Source organism: Chrysochloris asiatica, unplaced genomic scaffold (assembly GCF_000296735.1).
Source record: "Chrysochloris asiatica unplaced genomic scaffold, ChrAsi1.0 scaffold00147, whole genome shotgun sequence".
NCBI lineage: Eukaryota > Metazoa > Chordata > Mammalia > Afrosoricida > Chrysochloridae > Chrysochloris > Chrysochloris asiatica.
In genome coordinates, this window is record NW_006408665.1 from 4,421,850 (window position 1) to 4,448,977 (window position 27,128).

The following is a 27,128-nucleotide window of genomic DNA, read 5'->3' on the forward strand; positions in this document are numbered from 1 at the left end:
GAGCACAGCCTTCAGTATGAATTGCATCTCAATGTAAAGAAAACAAAAATCCTCACCATTGGACCAATAAGCAACATTCTTGTCAATGGAGAAAAGACTGAAGTTGTAAGTTGTCAAGGACTTTATTTTTCTTGGATCAACTATCAACACTCATAGAAGCAGCAGTCAAGAAATCAAACAATGTATTGCATTAGGCAAATCTGCTGCACAAGACCTTTTTAAAGTGTTGAAGAGCAAAGATGGAGCACCTGTCCCAAGCCATTGTATTTTTAATATCCTTATATGGATGTCAAAGCTGGACAATGAATAAGGAAGACTTCAGAAGAATTGATGATTTGAGTTATGCTGTTGGAGGAGAATACTGAAAGTGCCATAGGCTGCCAAAAGAACAAACAGATCTGTGTTGGAAGAAATGCAGCCAGAGGGCTCCTTGGAGTCCAGGATGGCCAAACTTTATCTCTCATACTTCAGACATATTATCAGGAGGGACCAGTCACTGGAGAAGGATATCATGTTTGGTAAGGTGGAGGGTCAGAGGAGAAGAGGAAGACTTCCAGCAATATGGATTGGCAAAGTGGCAGCATCAATGTGCTCAAGCGTGGCAACAATTGTGAGGTTGGCCCAGGATCGGGCAGTGTTTCGTTCTGTTTTGCATAGGGTCACTATGAGTCGGTATTAACTCAATGGCAACTAACAACAACCAACACCTTTATATGGAAAAAAATAAAGTTATACTTAAGAAGAGGTACAAAGTTGGAGGTCTCTGTCTTCCTGATTTAAAAATCTACCAGACAGTTATAGTGGTCACAACAGCCTGATACTTGTACAATGAAAGGCACACAGATCAATGAAACCAGATTGAGAATTCAGAAGTAAATTCATCCAGTTGGGACATCCAACAAGATGGTGGACTAGGCAGATGCACTACACAGATGCTCTACAACAAAGATACAAGAAACAAAATAAAAGATACACAGATGATCATTATGGCACCCTGAATATCAGAAGAAAGGTTACAGAGCTTGATGGGAGGAGATGCTAAGCAGGGATGGTGAGAGTGGAAGACTGACTAATGAATGGCTAGGCAGATGTGGGTCGACCATCTTGGAAGAAATGAGGAGGTAAAGAGCTGAACATAAAATTTCAAAGGTCAGTTCAAGAATACAAAGTTTAAGAATATGCAAAGACCTGGAGTTAGAAAATAAAAAGAGAAGATCACAGTCAGCATTTCTCAAGCTGAGGAAACTAAAGAAAAATGTCAAGCCTCAACTTGAAATATTGAAGGATTATATGGCCAAGATATCGATTGATGTAGAAAGCATCAAAGGGAGGTGGAAGGAATATACAGAGTCCCTGTACTAAAAAGAAATGGTCAATGTTCAACTATTTCAAGAGTCAATGATAAAAAAGGAAGAAGTCCAAGGTGCACTGGCAAAGACCAAGCCACCTGGAATTGACAGAATGCAAATTAAAATCTTCCAACAAACTGATGCAGCACTGGAGGCACTCACTCATCTATGTCAAGAAATTTGGAAGACAACTATCTGGCCAACTAACTAGAAGAGATCTGTAGTGTGCCCATTCCAAAGAAAGGTGACCCAACGGAACGTGGACATCACTGGACAATATCATTAATATCATATGCATGAAAATTTTGCTAAAGATAATTCAAAACAGCTGCAACCATACATTTTTACAGAGAACTTCCAGAGGTTCAAACCAGATTCAGACAAGGACATGGAACAAGGGATACCATTGCTGATATCAGATGGATCTTGGTTGAAAGCAGAGAATACCAGAAAGATGTTTACCTGTGCTTTATTGACTATACAAAGGCTTTCGATTGTGTGGGTTACGGCAAGCTATGGACATTGTGGAGAATGAGTGTTCCAGAACACTAAATTGTGCTCTTGAGGCAGTTGTTCGAACAGAACTAGGGAACATCGAATGGTTAAAAATTAAGAAAGGTGTGCGATAGGGTTTTATTCTTTCACCATACTTACTCAATCTGTATGCTGAGCAAATAATTTGAGAAGCAGGATTGTATAAAGTAAAACATGGCATCAGGACTGAAGAAAGACTAATTAACAACCTGAGATATACAAATGATACAATCTTGATTGCTGATAGTTAAAAGGACTTAAAATACTTATGAATATCAAAGACCACAACCATCATTGTGGGTTGCACCTCAATGTAAAGAAAACAAAAAACAAAAATTCCTCAAGACTGAAGTTGTCAAAGACTTCATTTTGCTCAGATCAACAAACAACAATCATGGAAGTAGCAGTCAAGATATCAAATGGTACGCTGCATTGGACAAGTCTGCTACATAAGGCCTCTTTAAAGTGTTGAAGAGAAAAGATGTCAGTTTGAGGACTAAGGTATGCCTGACCCAAGTCATGGTATTTTCCATAATCTCATGCATGCAAAAGACGATCAGTGAATCAGGAAGACCATAGAAGAATTGATGCTTTTGAGATATGGTGTTAGATAAGAATACTGAAAACACCAGGCCCGCCAAAAGAAGAAACCAATCTGTGTTGGAAGAAGTATAGCCAGAATGCTCCTTGGAAGCCAGGATTGCCAAGCTTCGTCTCTCATACGTTGGACATATTTTTCAGAAGGGACCAGTACCTGGAGAAGAATATCATGGTTGGTAAAGTGGAGGATCAGAGAAAAGGAGGAAGACTCCCAACAAGACGGAATGGAAAGTGGTAGCAGAAATGGGCTCTAACGCAGCAATGATTGTGAGGTTGTCTCAGGACCTGGCAGCATTTCATTCTGCTGTATATATAGGGTTGCTGTGAGTCGGTGCTGACTCAATGGCACCTAACAACAAACAACAACAACAAATGTTTCACTGGTTTTTCTTTTCTAGAAAATCCAGCCTAAGACAAACATCCAAAAGGAAAGAAGATGGCTACAAACATCTGTGGAGCCTCCAAATCTTGAAGCTATATTAGGGGAGTACCAATATAAGAACTTTTCTGCTCTTCCTTTCTTTCCTCTCTGCCCTCCATGTGACACTGGTGGAGTCAAAAACCTTCTCACTAATTGATTCCTATTATGGCCCTGTTGGATAATGTGTTGGAATGCAAGGTCAGTGGTTCAAATTCACCCTCCACTCCTTGTAAATCCTATACAGGGTTGCCATGAGTTGGAATTGACTCGATAGCACTTAACAAAACAACAACAATAAAAGGTCCAAGCATGAAGAAGAGAGAAATTTGAACTAAAATACAAGTTAAAAATAGAAGTAATTATGTGGCATTGGACATCATTTGTTATTTGTGATTATTTCTGCTACAAAAGACTTTTGCTATAGGAGACTTTCTATTTCCTATAAACAGTCAATAAAGTTATAAGGAGACCTGGGTATTTCCTTCCTACTCCTTGGATAAACTGTCCTCACTGAATACATTTTAAAGAGAGAGGGCAAATAAAAATGAAGTCTTTCGTTTATACCCAGTTTAGGAATCATGCTTCTTTAATGTACCAGTTACAATAACAGTTTAATTTAATGAAAAACAAGAACACTCAGAGTTCAGTATCTGGAGAAACAAAAAACCCAAATAACAGAAAAGAAAAAATCTAAAATTAAAGTGCTAACCCTAATAATCTGGGATAGTGATATTTCCCAACTTCAAAAGATTTGCCAGAGGAAGAAGACATGAAGGAAACACATCTAGGCACATTATAGGAATAATAATGCATTTTTATATATAACAAATGGTGTTTTAATTTTTAATAAGTTCAATTAAGCACATCATGAAAGAGTGGGAAAGGAATTTCGAACAATTTCTTATGACTTTTCTATATACACCCAGAGAAGACAATATATTTTTATGTTGAACAATGAATTTCTAACTACCCATATGGTGCTGCAGTATAAGCAATGGACTGCAAGATCAGTTCGAGCTGCAAAGTCAGTAGTTCAAACCTACTAGCTACATCTCAGAAATGCTATACAGGGTTCCTATGAGTCAGAACCTCCTGTAAGCTAATGCGCTGGACTGCAAAGTCAGTTTGAACCACAAGGTTGCCAGTTCAAGCTCACCAGCTGCTCCCTGGAAACCCTATACAGGGTTGTTATGGGTCAGAATCAACTCAATGGCACTTAACAACAACAACAGCAACTCATGTGTTGGACTCCGTGTGTAGCACTATAGGATAAGCACTGGACTGAGAACCACAAGATTGGTGGTTCAAACCCAAGAGCCACTCCTTGAAAACCCTACACTGAGTCACTATGAGTCAGAACAGACTCCACAGCACTGAACAACAGCTTATCAACTACTCTTATGTTATGGAAGTCCTGAAGTTATAGTGGGATATGCATTAGGTTGCTAACCTCAAGGCCAGTAGCTCAAGTCTACCAGCCACTTTGAGGAGAAAGAGGAGACTTTCTGCTCCCGTAAAGATTCAAAGCCTTGGAAACCCTATAAAAGGTCAGTATAAGTTGGAACTGACTTTACAGCATACCAGTTATCTGTTGGGGAGCTCAGTGGCTACATATGACAAGCATTGGACTGCAAACCACAAGGTCCATGGTTTGAGCTTGCCAGTTGCTCTGCAGAAGAAAGAAGAGGTTTTCTGCACCCGTGAGGATGTAAAACTATTCACTGGAAACCCTATACATGGTCACTAAGAGTTGGAATCCACTCCATAGTAATTAACATCAGCAACAACTCATATGTTGGTGGCCTTAAAAAAGAAAATTTCCCTCCAAAACAAGACTTTGTATTCATTGTAGATTTCAGTGAAATCATTTAAGTAAAGGAAATAACAACAAAGTGTCTTAAAGCAACTGAAAATATTTTAGTTCTCCAAGCAGGAAGGAGCTACATTCCTCTAGTTGCTGTATTTGAAATATCCCTGAACAAAATACTGACAACCTTGTAGACTGTAATAAATCCTAGATTGGAGAGAGTGGTTAAACGTCAGTGAAAAGATTATTTCCATCTGCTTCTTCTTCATTTTTTAAATCTCCCTTTGGAGTTCAAATATTTGAATTCACATAAGATTAAAGAATTATTAACTAAATTATAACTGAAAATGAATTTTATTTTTCTGATACATACTGTCAAATCAATGCTTGTGTCTGGTTTTTACTCTATGAATCTGAAAAACAGGGGTTGCACAATGGCTAATTCACTCTAGGGGTCTCACTCAAATGCTTCAGAGAAAAAACTGGTATTGAATGTCTTTTTACAATTCACTCTGTTTTTGTTATCGCTAGAACATGTTGGATGGGTTTTGACATGCCAGTAAAGTTTCTGTTTTGCTTAACTTTTTAAAGCTGATGTCTGGCTGATTTTCTAATAGAATAAACTGTATCTTTTCTCTGATACTCTTTATTTGCTTCCATAGGAACTTTGATAGCATAGTGGTTACAAATCAGGCTGCTAATCTTAAAGTCTGCAGTTCAAAACTACCAATGGTTTTGCAGGAGAAAGATGAGGTTTTCTGCTCCTGTAAAGATTCACCGCCTCAGAAACTCTATACAGGGTCATTAGGAGTCAGAACTGTCTCCACAGCAGATAACTACCATCACCATAGTTATTTGTATGGTGATAAAGAATAAATTACTTACGAAAATTTCTAGTTTTTATATCAATCCAATTTCTAATCCACAAATCATTTACATTCTAAATATTGTTTGGAGAAAGACAAGAGATTACTTAAATGTAACTATAATTTCTTTTCATGCCTTATTTTTAAACAATTGTTGTTAAGTGCTATCGAGTTGGTTCCACCCCATAGTGATCTATATTGGGTTTCCAAGGAGTCACTGGTGGGTTTAAACCACCCACCTTGAGGTCAGCAGTCCAGTGCTTATCCTATCCTGCCACAAATTTAAATTCATTGTGCTCAGGAACACAGTTAGGTGCTATTTTCAAGGATGCTTTGCTTAAGGCAAAATTTTTGTTCATCAGTATTTTTTATTTCATCTCATCAGGTAAGTCTGAATGAGCAGTTTAGGCTCTCTGTCCACTGTTCAAAGAACACTGGGGTATTAGAGTCATTACAGACTGGATAACTTACCAACACAAACTCGGCCATCCACACCCACAGCCAGGCCAGGGGGACAGTCACAGCGGAAGGATCCCTCATTGTTGATGCAGTGTCCATTCATGCAGATTCCTGGGGTCTGGCATTCATCAACATCTGCCCAGAGTAAAGAGAAGCCAATACCATAATTTTGCAATTTAAAAACATAATTTTGTTGCTGTTATATGGTTGAGAATGTACATGTAGAGCATACATCAATTCATCACACATTATAATTCATCCCACTCTTCTGGTTATGTAACCATCCTCACCTTTCTTTTCTGAGTTGTTCCTCCCCTATTAACATAAAGTCACTGTCCCCTAAGTTTCATATCTAATCTTTCAAGTTGCTGTTGTTGATTTCGATATAGATATATTTGTTATTAAGTGCCTTCAAGTCGGTTACGATTCACAGCGACCCTGTATGGGTCTCCAAGGAGCAGCTGGTGAGCTTGCACTACCAACCTTGCAGTTCAAATGGCTTTGCAGTCTGGTGCATTAACCCACAGTGCCACACCAGGACTCCAGCACAGTGCTCAAAATAGACATTCTTTTCTAGTTAAGCTAAGTATTTATCGGTTTTTCAGAAGATTTTAGAGGATACTTTTTTAGAGGATAATTTTGATCTCAGATCAAGAATTTCAGAAGTTCATATAGCCTCCACGACTCCATAAAGTCTCAATCTTGTAAGAATCCAAAATTTTGTTCTGGTTCCGCCCATTTTGATCAACAATATTTATAAAATCTTTGATCAAAATATCCCATTACTTGGTAAATTAGACTTTAGCTTCATTACAGAGTTTACATACTATCATAATCCTACATTGTCAATTTTTTGTTTTTTACTTTATAACTTTTGGAAGAACACATAGATGTGACAAATATTTATATTTAAATACAATGATTTCAAACACATTTCAGAAATATTTACTGAGTGAAATTTGCCTCACTTTACCGTAAGAAAAGAAGTGATTCACTGACTCCCTTTTCATTACTTTTTTTAATCCTGTTTAAAATGAAATGATTTTCATTCAGATTAGTTTAAATAAGTTCTTAAAACATTAAATTTAAATATTTATTATTGTCACACTCAATAAAAATTTAACTAAAGGTAAATACAATTTTAAAAATATTAATTTGATCAGTTCATAATTATAAAATAATTTGGGGTACTGCTTCTAATGTGAGATTGACTTTAATTTATCAAATATAACCAAACATCAAATTACTTCTCCAAAAGTTGAAATAGGCTTTCAAAACATAGAGTTGCCAAATTATGAATAGGTGAAGACTTTTTTTTATTACATATATAAGAAAATGAATAAAAATTAATTTTCAGAAAGCAGAAATTAGTGAAATCTAGGTAATCTTTACACATGTATTTTATTTTCCAAAGAAATGAAAAAGCAAATGTATGTACTATAATATAATGCTACACCCTGGAACAAAACTCTAATCTCACAAAATAAACAAAAATACGAAAAGCAAACTCACTGCCCTCTAGTAAATTTTGACTTACAGAACCCTATAAGGGTAGAGTAGAACTTCACCAGTGTTTGTAAGACTGTAAGTCTTTATGGAAGCCAACGGCCACATTTCTTTCGAGGAGCAGCTCATGGGTTCGAACCTCCACCCTTTTGGTTACACAACATACATTTGGAGCTGTTGTTGTCAAGTGCCATCACACACAGCAGAGTGCTTAAACTACTGTGCTAGCAAGGTTCCTTCCAATCTCATATCCTACGTAAAGGAGCTCTGGTAGCATAGTGGTTACGAATTGGGCTGCGAACCTTAAGGTCAGCAGTTCGAAACTACCAGCTGCTCCGCGGGAGAAAGATGAGGCTTTCTACTCCCGTAAGGATTAACATCCTCGGAAACCCTGTACAGGGTCACTATGGGTCGGAACCGACCCGACGGCACTTAACAACAACAACAACATGTTAAATCCAAGTCAGCTAACCTTGAGATGACATTCCAATCATTAGCTCAATCAACAAAGCTACACTATTTCTATTTAATCCTGTAATTTTCTTTCTTGGAGAGTCAAAAACCATTTGTTATCAGGAAATATGAGAATCATATTTCTCTCTCTACCATTCCAAAAATTTCAAGGAAATTATGAAGATTGGTTATAAATCTTATTTGGTATGAGATTTGTACAACTGAAGGCAGAAAGAAGTCATTAACTTATTTTATTCTAAAAGGAGGAAACTTGAAGAAAGAAAGAAAATAGACTCATTTGTAAGTAGGAAGTACAAATATGTTCCACCTTACTAAATTCCAATAGTGAGAATTCACATAAGTCATCTCATTAATTTCTAAGAGGAAAATCTGCTTACTAAAGCATAGAACTTCACTTTTTGAAATGGGTTTATATGAAAATAATAAAAAGAATATTCCAATTATTATTTTTTTTTCACAAAATCAATGTGACGTTTTTCAGTAATGATACCATCTCCAACTGGTAGATTAGATTTATGGAAAAAAATGTAATTATAGACCAATAACATACAATGGACTCCTCGTGTGGGAATGTAGGATCAGCACTGGACTGCAAACCACAAAGCTGGCAGTTAAAACCCACCAACTGCTCCTCAGAAATACTATAAAAAGGGTCGCTGTGAGTCGGAACTGATTTGATGGCACTTAACAACAAAATATTCAATAGTGAAAAATCTAGTTCTGAAAACCACCACATAAAATTGAACATCTTTCTAGGTTTCTTCCCTTCATTGTTTTTCATTAGGAAATGAATAGAGAGAAAATATTTCTATATTATCTCCTCCAGACTTGCTAAAACCAATTTATCATTCCCTTAATTTTCTCTATTACCATTTTTATTTTTGTACACACATTATAGCACTCTACATCACAATCCGTGTTATTGTAGGAAGCTCTACACACCTGCCTTATTGAATGAGTGAAAGATGCAAATAATATGAAATCCACATGAAAAAAATTGACGTTAACTCTTCCATGATTCAGTCAAATTAAAAAAAGATGATTTTAATCACAGTTATTTTCCAATTTCAAAGCCACACCTACCAGTACAGTAACGCCCATTTGGAGCCAAGACAAATCCTGGTTTGCAGATGCACTTGAAGCTGCCATCTTCATTAATGCACATCCCATTCAAACACATGTTGGTAGTTGTACATTCATCATGATCTACAGAAAGAAAGGGAGAGAGTGATTTCAATAACTGACCTTGAGGAGCCCTCTCCTTCCACCAACAAACCCTGCTCAAATTCCACTACATAAATGAGCCATGTGCTCACGTTTTTTTGTATGTGTTTAAAGATAAATGTCCACTGAGTATGAGCAGATATTGTAGAGACTGTGAAAGATCTTTGAAAATAAGGGACATAAAAGATTTCAATAACTTTTGTATTAATTTGCCATCATAAAACCAAATCCAAGTAAATAATTGTTATCAGGACTGATTGTAAGGGTTGGAAATATAAAGGTAGATGTTTTAAAGCAAGGAGGAGAGTGATTAAATTTGCAGTTTAGGAGTGGAGGTCCCTGGAACCATCAAAGGAGAGGAGCAGAGAGCGGGACCTTACCCAGAGACGTAGTGACGCCTGAGATGAAGGCAGAATTGATGACGTGGAGAGATGGAGTAGCTGGGACTTTAGACACAGAGAGGGAGAGGGGCTGTGTGCTGATGACCAGGGTGGGGGAGCAGAAGGGGACTATAACCATGGCAATGAAACGATATATGATAGGATGAATGTAAAGTTATGTTCTCCCATGTAAACTATCACATAATGCACAATAAAACAAAAAAAAAAAGCAAATGACAAAGGAAACAACAAACAAATCCAGTGTTGCACAGTTGAATCTGTCTCACGGCAACATTATACAATAGAGTATAACTGCCCCATAAGGTTTCCAAGGCTACACTCTTTACAGAAGCAGACCTCAACATCTTTTTTTCTACAGAGAAGATGGTGGGTTTAACTATCAACCTTGTGTTTGATGGTCAAGCACTTAACTCCTGCTCCACTGGTGGTTAGGTGGTAGTTATGTGTTGTGGAGTCAGTTCCAATTCATAGATACACTGAATAGGGTTTCCGAGGCCGTAAATCTTCATGGGAGCAGATAGCCTCATCTTTCTCCCACAGATCTGAACTACTGACCTTGCAGTCAGCAGCTCAGTTTGTAATCCACTACGTACCCAGAATTCCTCCAGTGGAGTGACACTCCACTGGGGTTCCTTTTAGCTGTGAATAAAACCACATACCCCAGGAGTGTTTTATTTTGAAATCCAAAAGAGGATTTCAGTAGTAAGATTTCAGTGAGTGTTTCTTTTGTAAAAGAAGATAAATCAAGAATAAACCTCACTGAAAATGAAATGACCTGGAATTTTATTAGTGGATGAAATATAATGTGCTGCCAAAGTTTTTGTATTTTCTCCTATTGAGAAAACACATCCAGATATCAGTGCATTAAAGAGCAATTTGAACTTACGATGAATAACTTCTATTTACAGTTAAAACAAAGACATCCTAGTGATGCAGTGATTAAATTCTTGGCTGCTAACCAAAAGGTTAGTGGTTCAAATCTACCAATTTCACAGGAGAAAAGATCTGGTGTTCTCATCACGATTTCAGCCTAGGTAAACTGATGGGGACATTTCTACTTTGTTCTATAGGGTTGTTATGAGTTGGAATCTACTTGATGGCACACAAATCATCTATTAAACATATACCATGGGACAGAGATAAATAAAGATGTATGCTCAACCTTGGAACAACAGGGCTCTGTGATACAGGTATTGAGGCATAGTCTGAATGGGTAAAAGAGGGGTAATAATGTTAGGATGCTTGACTGTCTTATGAATATTGGTTTCCCTTGCCTACTGTTTTAAAATAGACATTTGAGTGGTATAGAAAGGAGTATTAGGAAACAGGATTACAGAAAGCTTATAAGCCCATCTTCAGCCTGCAACTGATTGGAATAAAAGGGGTTCTAGAAGTTGCCCAGTGGAATAAGCTTCTTGTGGATTCTTTGTAGTGTATAGGACCTGAGGTGGTATCCTAAGACCCATTCATAACATTCTGAGGTGGGACAGTTCCACTTGAAAGGACAAGCAGACCAGCCTGTAGCAGCTAGAGGAACAGAAGATACTTCTTAAAAGAAAGACCAGCAAGAAAAAACAAAAACAGTAGTCTGTTTGGCTTTTACAAGAACAAGAACTAGAACAAGCAAGTTATTCATCGGGGAGCCATCAAGGCAAGAAATCAAGTCCCTTCAGGACAAACACCCCACCAAGACTGAAACTCAAAGGAACACATGAGGAAGCATATAAGCTCACTGGCGACCGTGATGGTGTACATGTAAGTGAAGTCAGGGAAAGTCAGGAATGAAGCTGTGGGCTGAGTTCAATCATGTTCCATAGACTCCTACTGACCACGAGTTGAGAGAGAGAAAAGGAAGTGCTGGTTAGTCCAAAATTTGGGGAGACTTGGGAATTCCCGAGTCCACGGACATTGACCTAGCTTTAGAGGGATAGAGCTGAGCGTGAAGCATCCAGCTGATATGAAGCGGAGGGATATGCACATGAATGCTCAAACTTGGCCCATTTGACCTAGCTTCGATAGTATAATGATCAGAATTCAAATAGAGGAAGTTAAAGAAATTTGATAAAGCAAGCAAGTGTAAATTGCTACAATTTGATGAACTTGACCTATATTTATGGATGTTGTTGTTAAGTGCTGTCAAGTTGGTTCCAACCCATAGCGACCCTATATAGGGTTTCCCAGGAGCAGCTGGTGAGCTTGAACTGCCGACCTTGCAGTTCAAATGGCTTTGCAGTCTGGTGCATTAACCCACAGCACCACACCAGGACTCTATTTATGGATGTTTGTTGTTGTTGTTGTTGTTGTTAGGTGCCATCGAGTTAGTACTGACCCATAGCAACCTTATGCACAGCAGAAAGAAACACTGCCTGGTCCTGGGCCAACCTCACTACTGTTGCCATACTTGAGTCCACTGATGCTGCCACTTGGCCAATCCATCTCATTGGGGGGTCTTCCTCATTTTCTCTGTAGTAGCTCAAAATACCAACTGAGAGGAAGAGTCTTCATATCAAGGATCAAGCCTATCTCCTCTGTACACAGCGCTGATAAGGACGGGCAACTTAGACACTGGCTATCTAAGATGGGGTACTATAAAGGCATGAAGTGACTGGCTTACAAGTCTTCAAGAGGGAGTTTAGTTTCAAAGTGTGCAGGAGAAGGTCGAATCCCCACTGAATAGTTTTCATCTTGCCTAGATGGATCTGCTGAGAGGAGATAGGGATAGGATTCTTTTGATTCTATAGTGAATCATTGTTATTATGACTAATTGCAATTGTCAAACTATAAAGGTAGAGGTTGTATAACAAAAAGGGGGGAGTACTTAATCTTATATTGCAGGAACAGAGGACCCTAGGACCATCAAGAGAGAAGAGCATAAGGGTTATGCAGGATCCTAACCAGAGAAGCAGCAACACCAGATATGGAGGCAGAGGTGATGGCATGGAGAGATACAGCAGTTGAGGACTCTAGACTCATGCAAAGAGAAAGGCTGTGTGCTGGTGGCCAGGAAGCTGGCTTGCAGCATGTGCCCTTTGGTGGTTTAAGCAATTATATTTTTCTGCCTGTTTTTGTGTACATAAAAATAAAACAGTGGGAATAGAAGCAAATACTGTTAACCAATGATGCATGGAGGGGATTGTAATCATTGCAATGAAACAAAATATAATAGGTTGGGTGCAAAACTGATGTTGTTGTTGTTGTTAAGTGCCGTCGAGTCGGTTCCGACCCATAGCGACCCTGTACAGGGTTTCCGAGGGTGTAAATCTTTACGGGAGTAGAAAGCCTCATCTTTCTCCCGTGGAGCGACTGGTAGTTTCGAACCGCTGACCTTAAGGTTCGCAGTCCGATTCGTAACCACTACGCTACCAGAGCTCCTTTGCAAAACTGATGTACTCCCATATAAAATATCACTCAACTCACAATAAGAGCTTAAAAAAAAATACCACACAGAACATTTCCAGAAGTAGTAAATTTTTTTGTTAAAACACTTCCAATAGTTTCTTTGATCACTGAAACAGTCTCATGTTAAAAACATTATATTGTATCTAAGTTATATAAGTCCTGGTGTGGCACTGTATGATAAGCACTAGACTGCTAACCACAAGGTAAGCAGTTCAAAATCCACCAGTCACTTCTCAGAAATCCTATTCAGGGTCTCTATGAGTCAGAACCAACGACAGGGCACATAACAAAAACAAGCCATTTAAAGAACTCTCACATATGCGGTGTGTGAACTTTTATGGAAACAGTAGATATGATTCTAAGTGAAAACATATATGTGTTTTAAAAATCTTTTGCAAGGGACCAGGCAGTTTCCATACCAACACAGTTTTTTCCATCGGTAGTTAATTCAAAGCCAGCATTGCAAATGCACTGGAAACTTCCATCTGTATTCACACATCGACCATTTTTACAAAGAACTCCATTCTGGATGCACTCATCAATATCTGAAAGATTAACACGGCCAAACATATTATTGTTACAATATTTATAGAGAGGAATGGTAAAAATAACAAATGCAATTCTAAATGTAAAGATTGTTTTTACATATAATTACTTCAGAAAAATTTTTCTCTCTCACTAGCTTTTTTCTTTGGTAGGTAGGTGTAAGCAATTGTACAGCTCTGACTTACAGTAGCTGAAGAAGAAGAAAAAATAATAGAAAAATGAAACTGGTGCGTAGCAAGTTTACGAGAGGAGGCGGCAATGCCATTGGAATTACAGGTACAACTGTTTTTTGACATGGTAGTGGAAGACTTGAAAGTCAGAGCAAGGAATCAGGTAAGAATAAAGTAACTCCAGAGGTTCTGGATTAAAAGTCGTATGATGAGAACTGCTGGAGATTGTTGATTGAAACCGCTGCCTGAGAATGAATAGGAAATGAAAAAGAAGACAAGCAGAGTCATCTGTTAAAAGGATTCTGAGATGAATCAGCAGTGAAGTAGCACTTGGACGACAGTGATGGGTGTAACAATGAAGCTGTGACCAAAGACCAGTCATGATTTGGTGTTGGACTATGTGTTGGGTGTAAAGAAAACAGTAGTTGAAAATGACTATAAATCTTAAGCCTGGGTAATTATAGAATGCTATAATACTATTGATGTTACTTGGAGAAAGGAAACAGCAGTCTAGGGAAAGAAGGGAAACGAATTTTAGAAAAGTTGGATACCAGGAAGCATGGGTTATCTATGCAAATAGTGTTTATGTTTAAAGGTAGCACCTTTGAGGGGCTTTATTCTGTAAGGGAAGCATAAAATAAATCTGCAGTCATATAACAGCATTTATTTCATTCCATGTCTTACTTTAATAAATTTACTTTCAACCTCAACAGCCGTGGTCACTACAGTTCATGGAACATTTTCATATGTGAAAGCAACAATGCCTTACCAATGCATGCTTGCTTGGTAGGAGTCCTCTGGAATCCAGCATGACATTTGCAATAATAGGATCCAGGTGTGTTAACACAATCTCCATTAGTGCAGGGATTTGACGTGCATTCATCAACATCTGTGAGCAGCAAAAGAAACCATTACAGACTTCACTCCATTTGTAGAGATGTTTGTTTAAAGTACATTTAGCCTTCCCAAATGTGAGAGACGGCCAGTTGGTGGTAACAGTCTAAATATCGGAGTATTTATAAATGAGCGAAAGTTCCTTTCTTCAAATGCATACGGAGGCTAGTCTGGGGACTTATAAAATTATTGCCTAATGGAACTATAAAAGAATTTGCTTTAATCAAGAAATAATGATTTTTCTATTAAAAAACTGAACAATGCTTAAAAGCATGGGCTATGAAATGAGTCAGTTAAGAGTTCTTCATATACATAGGATGACATCCTTATTTCTAACGGAGTCTAGATTTGAAAGTCCTTCTAAGTTGCAGGACAGTGTCAGAGAACAACGAAAAGTTTTTGAAGATGCATATTTATTGCATGCTGTTACCACTATTAGTCTTAAAGGAAAAGACTAATGGTTGTGAATTTTTTGGTTATTATTTGTATGTGTTAGTGAACTCAAGTATATGTATACTTTTTGGGGGGCTTGTATAATATTTTCAAGATTAAACATAGAGTGAGGTGGAATGTGAACATTAATGAAAACAAAGCCCCATATTTTCAGTAGCTTCAGGTTTCTTGAGGATTCTTTGATTTTAGTTCTCATCTTAAATGCCACCCATTTTTTCATTCAGATCCTTAAAACTCAATTCAATTTAACCTGCACTGCAGAATTCAAGGTCTGTAAAACCAAGTATGTCTTACAGATGGAAGAGTTTGGATGAATTCAGTCCCATAAGTGCCATTCAGTGTTAGAAGTTTAATTCATCTTCTCTCTGTAATACCCACTAAATATTATTTTGAATGATGGCAAATTAATATATATATTTGAATATGGCCTGTGAGGAAATACTGATTTGCCATTACATCTATGAGGGGGCTTCAAAAAGTTAGTGGAAAACTCCATTATATATATATATATATTTTTCCATTATATTTTAATTCATTTTTTTCCATGAATGTTTGCAAGTCCCCTCATACATGTAGAAGCCATTAGCGTATATGGTTTCAACTAAATTGGAGATTACAACAATAAAATCAACTCACAGATTTACCATTTTAATAAACAGATTACTCCCTTCACAGATGTTCTTAGAAAAGAAACTGTACTCTATCAAACTCGCCAGCCTCATTTATATAAACACTCAGACTGAGTGCAATTAAGGTTTTTCTGGTAAAGGGTGGAGGGTGGGGAGAGGAAACCCAATTCATAATGAATAAAATTTAAAAAAAGAATAACAGGATTAAATGTTTTTCCAATTCATTCAAACATTCCCTCAGCCCATTAAGACCTACTTATATTTAAACTTTTGGCTGATAACATCAAGTCAAAGTAAGGAAGCAAAATGAGAAAAAGGGACATTAGAGTGTCAGTTAAGCACTAGAATAGTATAGTAAATGGGCTTTCCAATAAAAAATATTACCTTCAGTTTAAACTTTCTGTGTATACATAACACTGAAATGCACCAACTTAAAATGTGTTGAAATAGATCTTTATAAAAGTTAAGTCTCCATGTAAAAGTCTGCTCTGTTGAAGAAATGAGAGACCTCGCAGCAATGCTGTGTCCTCTTTAGGTAAATAAACTCTTCCCAGCATTCCTTGCTGCTATGGCAGCTCTGTTAGTTATTTTGTCATTGAAGTCCTAATTCAAGTCTGCTTCTTTATGCCCTAAGTAAGACTACCAATGGTTCAGTAGTCTTAGGATAAATAATAGTTGATTTATCTATTTCTTCTTTGAAAGTAAAAATAATCATGAAAGAACTATTGACTTCACAATTTCATAGGACTTTCAAACCCTCATGTTATTTTAATAGATTACGTTTTAAACTAATCACAAATGACCACTGCCACCCTCTGAAATATGCATTTCATACCTCTTTATTCTGATTACTAAAACCTAGTATCTCCAGTGATGACATTTGTTTTGCCTTACGTACAGAAACCAGAATACTTAAAAACTAATCTGTGCACTTTCCTTTCTTCCTAAGTTTTTACTGGGGAGTGACTATTTTTAAGAAGTTCAGGAGATTTCTAAGATCCTGAAATAAATGAAGTAATTGCCCCAAATGCTGATTATAAAAAATGGCTGAATTCTCTAAGATTATTTAGTCCTTGAAAAATAGTTACTATTCCTATTTTGTGTATATATATATAAGCATATACCTATGTGGTGCTATGGGTTAATGCGCTGGATTGCAAGGTTAGTTTGAAATGCCAAGTTGGCTTGAATCACAAGGTCAGCAGTTCAAGCTCATCAGCCAATCCTCATAAACCACAGGATCACTATGGGTCGTAACCAACTTGATGGTACCTAACACGACAACAACTATATAACATAGTGTATGTATGTGTGTGTGTGTGTGTGTGTAGGTATGCATACATGTTGTTGTTAAGTGCTGTTGAATCCGTTCTGACACATAGCGACCCTTTATAGGGCTTCCAAGGGGCAGCTGGTGAGCTTAAACCACTGACCTAGCGCAAGGTCCAAACTGACTTTGCAGTCCAGCACGTTAACCCACAGAACCAGACTGAATGGGTGACTTACATCACAGTAAAATGAAATCCAATTATATTTTCCTTGTCTTGACCCTTTAATACAGTACTTACTTATGTTATATTCCTTCATTGGCTATATGACAAAAGCTCCAAGTATCAATGGCAAATTTTTGTCCCTCAAAACACAGGTATACATAAAATAGTTACCACTCAACCTGAACTCTAATAATTCAAAATAACCAGTTTTAAATTTATGTCATTATTAGTGTTCCTTGGCATCCGATCTTGTTTATAATCACAAATGATTAAAAACTGACACTAGAAAGAGGACAGAATTTTAAACATTTAAAAATCATGTTCTGAACTGTTGAACTCCATGTCTATTAATTACAATAGTTAGAAATGAGATATGATGGTCCTGAAGCTTTATCTCTGCAGAGCTAGATAATGAGATCCATCCAGAATGGAACTGTTTAAGACAAAGTTCGAGTACAATACAGATACTGGAGATTTGTATAACTTACATTACCATATTAACAATGCAGACAAGTAATCCCAACACTACATTAGACAGAATTTCAAAAGGATATCAGCAGAAGCACATCTCCTTTGGGTTCTGTGAAAAATCCAATCCTCATCCAGTAAGATATTCATCTCCTCTGCATCAGGAGTACCAGTTGCTGGGTCAGTGAACTCAGAACTATTGTCTTGTTAGAAACCATGGTCAACTGGAATAACACAGTTCTCAAAGACAATGCTCTGCATCCTGATTTGATGAGTAGCTAATGGGGTCTTAAAAGCTCATGAGTAGTAGGCAATTATAGGTCTTTCTTTTGTTTGGAAGAAAGAATAATGATGAAATTTAAAGATTCATGGAAACAGCCCGATGGACTAATAATGGACCACCTAAACAGTCTCACCAACTCGGAGACCACAACTAGATGGTGTGCAATTACCACTAAAAAATACTATCAAATGGATCACATTAGAAGGTCCTGGATAGAGTAAGAGAAAAATATGGAACAAAACTCAAAATCATATAAAAGGCCAGGTTTACTGGTCAAATGTAGACTGGCAGGACCCCTGGATCTATCACTCTTAGTTACCCTTCAGGTTTAAAACTGAATTTATCCCTCTGTGGCTCAATTTTCAACCAAGTAATTGCACCCTATAAATGGAGCAATAACATTAGTTAGGTATGCATACTTTAAAATATTTCACCAATTGAGATTAAAAGGGCAGTGCTTGCCCAAGGACAAAGTACTGAAGGGTTAGGAAAGAAGGAGGTATAGAAACAGGAAATGCAGGGAGGAAACAGGATCAGTGATGTAACACTAAGGGGTTCTCAAGCAATGAGATGAAACAAAATGTGCTTGCAGACCAGCACCCAATTGACAATAAAAAGCTAAAAAAATGAAAAGCTAAGTACAATCACTGGCATAAGGACACAGAACTTCAGAGTCGATACCCAATAAATGGTAATTTGTATTCTAAACAACAACAAAAAACGTTGCCATGGGTAATTTTTATTCTAAACAAAAACAGAAGTCCTGGTTATGCCTCTCCCTTTAGAGAAAACAGTCATTCAAATAATTTTCTGCAGTTCAGTTCTCTACCAGAACTCTGGTTAAAGATTGGGGCCAGAATACCTACAGAAAGGAACTTCTGATCCTTAAAGGCAGATCAAATATATTCCCTCAGAGTATAGATGTATTATGAGCTAAATTAAGTACATGTGAGTGTTAATATGAAATACATGGTGTATTTTTGTCTAATTTATAGAAAATATTCTATTGTGGTCTATTATTACTTGTTGGGTAATAAATCATACAATGAGAAATGAGAAATGTATGAATAAAAATATTAATAGCAAAATACAAATAGTCAAAGTTCAGTTTAATAGATAATAATTCTATGTATGTGAAAGAGAATATTTTATACTTTTATGTTGTACAGTTAGCATGTCCTGATTGTAAAGTCCTATAATAAGAATACATGTATCAGGACTCCTGGTGTGGCATTTTAGAATCAGCACTGGACTACAAACCACAAAGCCAGCAGTTCAAACACACTAGCTGCTCCTTGGAAACCCTATACAGGGTTGCTATAAGTTGGACCCTCCTCGACAGCACTTAACAACAATCAGCATTTCATGGACCAAAAATAACACTATGACTCAGGTGGTCTATCAGTTAAGCAAGCATCAAGCGAAGTCAGGGCTATACCATATGGTTATGCATGGTGCCGCCCAAGTATGTGCCATTCGTATAGACTTAGAAGACTATATGAGAGACACTCTAAAGGGTGGTCTAGCGCACACAAGCTGTGTATATATAGAGACCGACTCTAAACTAATCCTTATTTGATCACTCCATCTTGTAGCTCTGTACGTAGTTTAGAATGATTGCTGTTTTTGTTATTAAGTGCCATTGAGTCAGTTCCAACCCATAGTGACCTGTGTCGGGTTCCCAAGGAGCAGCTGGTGGGTTTGAACCACCTATCTTGCAGTTAGCAGTTCAACACTTATCCTAGAATGATTAATTTTTCTAAAACATAACTGGTTCACATTTTTGTTTATAATCATAGTACACTTAGATTCTTCAGTTTAACTTGGAAAAATTATGATTTTCTCCATGTACCTGGTTTTTCATATTGGAAGGCCAAAGAAACCTAAATATGGTACTTTGGGTTATACTAAATAGAACCATTACCAAATATTGTTGTTGTTAGGTTCCTATGTACAACAGAATAAAACACTGCCCAGTCCAGAGCCAAACTAACAATTGTCGCCTTACTTGAAGCCCATTGATGCTGCCACTTTGCCAATTCATCTTGCTGGGGGTCTTCCTCTTTGTCTCTGACCCTCCACTTTATCAAACATGCTAACCTTCTCCAGCGACTGGTCCCTCCTGACAATATGTCTGAAGTATGAAAGATGAAGTTTGGCCACCCTGGCCTCCAAGGAGCACTCTGGCTGCACTTCTTACAACACAGATCTGTTGGTTCTTTTGGAAGCCCATGGCACTTTCAGTATTCACCTCTAACACCATAACTCAAAAGCATGGATTCTTCTATGGTTTTCCTTATTCACTGTTCAGCTTTCATATGCATATGAGGTTATTGAAAATACCATAGCTTGGGTCAGGCACACCTTAGTCCTCAAGCTGACTTCTTAGCTCTTCAATACTTTAAAAAGGTCTTGTGCAGCAGATTTGCTTAATGCGATATGTTGTTTGATTTCTTTACTGCTGCTTCTATGAATGTTGATGGTTGATCCAAGAAGAATGAAGTTTTTGACAACTTTAATCTTTTCTCTTGATAAGAATGTTGTTTATTGGTCTAGTGGTGAGGATTTTGTTGTCTTTATATTGAGATGCAATCTACACCAAAGGCTGTGCTCTTTGATCTTCATCAGTAAATATTTTAAGTCCTCTTCACTTTCATCAAGCAAGGTTGTATCATCTGTGTATTGCAGGTTGTTAATGAGTCTTCTTCCAATCCTGATGCCACGTTTTTCTTCACAGAACCCAGCTTCTTGGATCATCTGCTCAGCATACAGGTTGAAAAAGTATGGCGAAAGAGTACAACCCTGTTGCACACGTTTCTTAATTTTAAACTATTCAGTGTTCCTATGTTCTGTTCGAACAACTGCTTCTTGTTCCATGTACAGATTCCTCATGAGTACAATTAAGTGTTCTGGAATACTCGTACTTTGCAATGTTGTCCATAGCTTGTCATGATCCACACAATTTCAATTGTGTGGGTCATGACAAGCTATGATCCTTTGCATAGTCAGTAAAGCACAGGTAAGTATCTTTCTGTTATTCTCTGCTTTCAGCCAAGATCCATCAGACATCAGCAATGATATCCCTCATTCCACGTCCTCTTCTGAATCCAGCTTGAACCTCTGGAAGTTCTCTGTCAATGTATGCTTGCAGGTCTGTATTACCTTTAGTAAAATTTACTTTCATGGGATAGCAAAGATATTGTCCGATGATTTCCACATTCTGTTGTGTCTCCTCTCTTTGGAATGGTTTGTCACTCCTTCTTCCTAGTCTGTATTTGTCTGGAAGCTCATCTGAAACCTGTCCAACATGGGTGACCTTGCTGGTATTTAAAATACCCATGGATAACTTCCAGAATCACAGTAATTCACAAGTCACCACAGTATGAAAAACTGACAGACGAGTGGTAGATTACTCAACATAGAATAAATAAAATAGTAACTTCCAAATGGCTCTCAAATTAACCTAACCTTAATTACCAAATCTGATAGGGTTTTTGTCATCTTTGTATTTGATCTATTTGCTGCAATGATCACCTGACACATCTCTTGAAAGTGAACCCATTTATAGCTTCAGTGAAATGTCACCTCTACATTATTTTGTTGCCTCTTCAACAAATGTGACCTATGACAGAAACTACTGCTTGATTAGACTTTCTCTACCACTTCATCTGTCACACGTCCACTGTGTAGGTTAGAGTTTCTTTTACGGTGCTGGTGCTGCTTTTCCAAAGTTTCAGCTCTAGGACTCCTGTTATCCATCAGTTTGTCCAACTGTGGAGGTTTGCAAGTGTTGCTTTAATGCTGGAAGCTGTGCCACCAGTATTTTAAATAGCAGCAGGGTTACCCATGGTGGACAGGTTTCAGCTGAGTTTCCAGACTAAGACAGCCCACAAAGGATAGGCAGACTATTTCTGAATGTTTAGCCACTGAAAACATTATGAACAACAGGGAAACACTATCAAACACCAACAACATATTGAATACTGAAACGCTAAGAATAGCACTAAAATACTGTCAGATACAGGGTCAGAAGATGAGCCCTTCAGGTTGGAAGGCACTCAAAATATGACTGGGTAGAACTACCTCCTCAAAGTAGAGTTGCCCATGATGAGGAGGATGGAATAAAGCTTTTGGAACCTTCATTTACTGATGGGGCACAAATTAAAATAAGGAGAAATAGCTGTAAACATCCATTAATGACTGGAACATGTAATGTACAACGTATGAACCTGGGAAAATTGGAAGTTGTCAAAAATGAAATGGAATGCATAAGGATCAATATCCTAGGCACTGGTAATGGACTGAAGTGGACTGATATTGGTCATTCTGAATCTGACAATCATATGGTCTATTAGATGAGGAATGGCATGTTGAAGAGGATTGGTGTCATATTCTTCATCAAAAAGAACATTTCAAGACGTACAGTGAAGTATAATGCTATCTGTCATAGGATAATAACCACACACATCCAAGGAAGATCAGTTAATACCACTACTACTCAAATTTACTCACCAACCGGGAAAGTCAGTGATGATGAAACTGAAGAATTATACCAATTTCTTCAGTCTGAAATTGATTAAATATGCAACCAAGATGTATTGATAACTACTGGAGCATGGAATGTAAAGTTTGGAAACAAACAGGAAGGATCAATAGTTGGAACATAAGGAATTGATGGTAGAAACTATGCTGGAGATAGAATTTTGCAAGACCAATGATTTCTTCATTACAAATATATTTTTTCAAACATGAAAGAAAACTATACATATGGACCTCACCAGATGGAATACACAAAATCAAATTGACTACATCTGTGGGAAGAGACAGTGGAAAAGCTCCATATCAGTCACAAGAAGACCAGGGCAGACTGTGGAACAATCAATTACTCCTATGCAAGTACAGGCTGATGCTTTAGAAACTTAAGCAAGTCCGTGAAAGACAAAATATGACCTTAAACATAACTGAACTGAATTTAGAGATCTCAAAAACAGATTTGATGCATTAGACATTAATGGCCAAAGATCCAAAGAGTTGTGGGATGACATCAAGAACATCACAAAGGAAGAAAGCAAAAAACAAAACAAAAAACATTAAGAAGAAAAGAGAGAAGGAAAAGACCAAAATGGATGTCAGAAAATAATCTCAAACGTGTTCTCTAGTATATAGCTGCTAAAGCAAAGGGAAGAAAAGAAGAGGTAAAAAGCTGAACAGAAAATTTCAAAGGGCATCTCAAGAAAACAAAGTCAAGTATTGCTAACGAAATGTTGAAAGATCTAAAGTTAGAAAGCCAAATGGGAAAAACACGCTTAGCTATTCTCAAGCTGAAAGAACTAAAGATAAAAATTCAAGACTTGTCTTGCAATATTGAAGGATTCTAATGCAAAATATTGAATGATGCAGAAAGCATGAGAAGATGGACAGAATTCATAGAGTAACTGTTCCAAAAAGAAATGGTCAATGTCCAATCACTTCAGGAGGTACCATATGATCAAGAGTCAGTGGTACTGAAGGAAGAAGTTGAAGGTACACTGAAGGCATTGTCAAAGAACAAGTCTCTGGGAATTGATGGGATACAATTTGAAATCTTTAACACACTGATGTGGCACTACAGACATCACTCATCTCTGCCAAGAAATATGGAAGACAACTATCTAGCCAACTGATTAGAAGACATTCATATTTGTGCTCATTTCAAAGAGAGGTGACCCAAAAGAATGTGAAAATCTTTGGACTATATCATTAATATCATATTCAAGCAAAGTTTTGCTAAAGATAATTCAAAAAGAGCTGCAACAGTACACTGACAGGGAACTGCCAAAGTTTCAAGCCCAATATAGAAGAGGATGTGGAACAAAAGATGTCACTGTTGACATGAGATAAATCTTGACTGAAAGCAGAGAATTCCAGAAAGATGTTTTATTTGACTATGCAAAGGCATTCAATTTTGTGGATCATAATTAATCTATGGATAAATTTGCCAACTATGGTCATTCCAGAACACTTAATTGTACATGAGCAAACTGTACATACACCTAGACGCAGTCGTTCAAACAGAACAAGGAGACATTGAATGGGTTAAAATCAGGAAAGGTGTGTGCCAGGGTTGTATTCTTTCACCGTATTTGTCAGCGCTGGACCAAAAACCGCAAGGTCGGCAGTTCAAATTCATCAGCTACTCCTTGGAAACCCTATATAGGGTTGCTATGAGTTGGAGCCAACTTGAAGGCACTTAACAACAACATTCAATCTCTATGCTGAGTTAATAATCTCAGAAGCTGAATTATATGAGAAGAATATGACATCAGGAATGAAGGAAGACTCATTCATGACCTGTGATATGCAGATGATGCAAATTTGCTTTCTGAAAGAGAAGAGGACTTAAAATACTTATGCAGATCAGAGACCACAGCCTGTAGCCTGTGTTGCACCTCAATGTAAAGAAATTAAAAATCCTCACCACTGGACCATACATAACATCATGTTAATAGTGGAGAAAAGATTAAAGTTGTCAAAGACTTCATTTTGCTTGGATCAACCATCAAAAGATCAAACGATGTATTGCATTATGCAAATCTGCTGCACAAGACCTCTTTGAAGTATTCAAGAACAAAGATGTCAGTTTGAGAACTAAGGTACGCCTGATCCAAGCTGTGGTATTTTCAATAACCTCAAATGCAGGTGAATGTTGGACAGTGAGTACTTAAGTCTATAGAAGAACTGATGCATTAGAATTATGGTGTTGGCTGAGAATATTAAATGTACCAAAGACCCCCAAAAGAATAAACAAATTTGTGTTGAAGTACAGCAGATTGCCCCTTAGAAACCTGGATGGTCACACTTCATCTCTTATACTTCAGATGTATTACCAAGGGAGACCAGTCCTGGAGACAGACATCATGCTTGGTAAACTGGATATTTAAGGAAAAAGAGGAAGACCCCCAATGAGATGGATTGGTATAGTGGCAGTAGCCATGGACTCAAGCATGGCAATGATTTTGAGCATAGGACGTGGTAGTGTTTTGTTCTGTTGTGCATAAGGTCACTATGAGTAGGGACTGACTTGATGTCACCTAACAACAACAACAAATTCAATGACAATATTATCAAGTGTGATTTATTTATAGTGGGACATGTCGCTTTGGAACGATCTGCATAATTCAGCCATGTATTTCAAATGATCACTACATGATGATGTAAAATTCATTCAAAAACAAAACAGTTCTATAAAATTTTTATGTAACAGAGAACAAACATTTTAATGATACGGTTTCAAATTATTCAATGCAACTATGAGAATCTGCCAAAAAATATCAGCAGTTCTAAAAAGACAATTAAGATATTCCTCCTCTTTTCCAGCTACATATCTGTTTGAAGATGGGTTTTCATTGCATTCTTCCACCAAAACAATGTATCACCACAGATTAAAAACAGAAGATACTATAATCCAGCTGTCTTCTATTAAAAAGATTTGAAAAAAATGCAAAAAAAGACAAACTTTTCAATATTTTTTGTTTTAGAAAATAATCTTTCCATTAAAAGTTTATTGGTTAACATGAAATGGGCTTGTTAATGTCATTTAAATATAAATAACATTTGCAAATTTTTATCTTTGACTTCTAATAAGATGATTAGAAGTCATTGTTATTGATAAATAACACTCTTTAATAACTTTTAAGATCTCAAATGGGGTCCTGAGATCAAAACATTTGAGAATTGCTATTCTGGAGTGCCAGTATTTAGAACCCCTTATTTGCCTTGTCTTCTATAAAAACTGATTGTTTTATAAATCCATTTCAAAATATGTTAACTGCTACATAGATTCCTTTTAATCTTTCATTTATATTATGAACTAAGTATAATGGTTACATTTGTTTATCAACTTGGCTAGGCTATGATGTCCAGTTGTTCATTCAGACACTAATCTAGATGTTGTTATGACTGTGGTGACACGTGATTAGGAGTCCTGATGTGGTACTCCAAGTTAATACGCTGGATTGCAAAGTCATTTGAACTGCAAGATTAGCAGTTCAAGCTCACAAGCTGCTCCTAGGAAATCTATACAGGGTTGTTATGGGTGGGAATTTAACAGCAACAACAATATGTGATTAACATTTGAATCAGTTGACCTTAAGTAAAGCACCTAAGGTGATCCTAAGTAAAGTGCCTTCCATAATGTTGGTTTCTGTTGGAATAGCATGGAGTTAGTTCCAACTCATGGAAACCCTGTATAGGGTTTCTGAGGAGTGGCTGGTGAGCTTGAACCACCAACCTTGCAGTCCAGGTGCATTAACCCGTAGGCCTCATCTAATCAGTTGAAGGCCTTAAAAGAATAACATTGAGGTTTCCCAAGGGAAAAGAATTCCACCTCCAAAGTGTTTAAACAGTTTCCAGCCTGTCTCCTGACCTATGGTTTTTGGACTTACCACTCTCGCAATTATGCGAGTCAATTATTTAAAGTGAATCTTAATTTCTCTTTCTCTGTCTCTCTCTATAGATTATTGGACTGTCTGTTTCTTTGGAGAATCTTCACTAAGACACTAAGCAATTCTGGGGAGGGAGGGAGAGAAAGAAAGGACAGAAGGAAAGATGAAAACAAAGAGAGAGGTACACAAATATGCAGTACCCCGAAAGGTGGGTGATTCTTGAGGTCACTTAGCTCAGCAGTAGGTGAATGGAAACATATGGAAGAGTGTGTATGTGGAGAGGCAGCTTGAACATTATTTTTATTTCAAGACTTTTTTTTTCCCTCTCACATATATACATTCAATTTATTCCTATAGTCTAACAGTTATTAAAAAAACAAAGTGAGACAGATTAAAGAATCATGAACATACCTATGCAATCTGCATTTGAATCCTGCTTATAACCCATGTTGCATTCACATCGGTAGCTGGAAACCGTCGGTATGCAGCGTCCATTTAAACAAAGATTAGCATGGTGCTTACAGATATCTATTGTCTGATTCAGGATTGCTACAGAAAATTAAAGCACAAGAAAAAACCCCGAATCATTATCACATACCTTACTTTCCTTAGACTTGATTTTGAAAAGGATACGTATTAGTAAATGATTCAAGTGTGTATTAAAGCCTACGTTATTCTATTTTTAATTAAAACCTTAATGAAAAGGATCTAAAAATGTTCTTGGACACA

At 37.2% G+C, this 27,128-nt stretch overlaps 1 protein-coding gene across 1 annotated transcript in view; it reads right to left on the bottom strand.

Moving 5' to 3' along the window:
- FBN2 (fibrillin 2) overlaps positions 1 to 27,128 on the bottom strand; it is a 393,529-nt gene that overhangs the window by 138,715 nt on the left and 227,686 nt on the right. The window contains exons 11-15 of the mRNA XM_006870689.1: positions 26,811 to 26,948; positions 14,526 to 14,645; positions 13,460 to 13,585; positions 9,100 to 9,222; positions 6,049 to 6,171 (exon numbers count right to left, since the gene is read on the bottom strand). Coding sequence (XP_006870751.1) covers positions 6,049 to 6,171; positions 9,100 to 9,222; positions 13,460 to 13,585; positions 14,526 to 14,645; positions 26,811 to 26,948 — 630 coding nt within the window. The remainder of the gene's footprint in view (positions 1 to 6,048; positions 6,172 to 9,099; positions 9,223 to 13,459; positions 13,586 to 14,525; positions 14,646 to 26,810; positions 26,949 to 27,128) is intronic.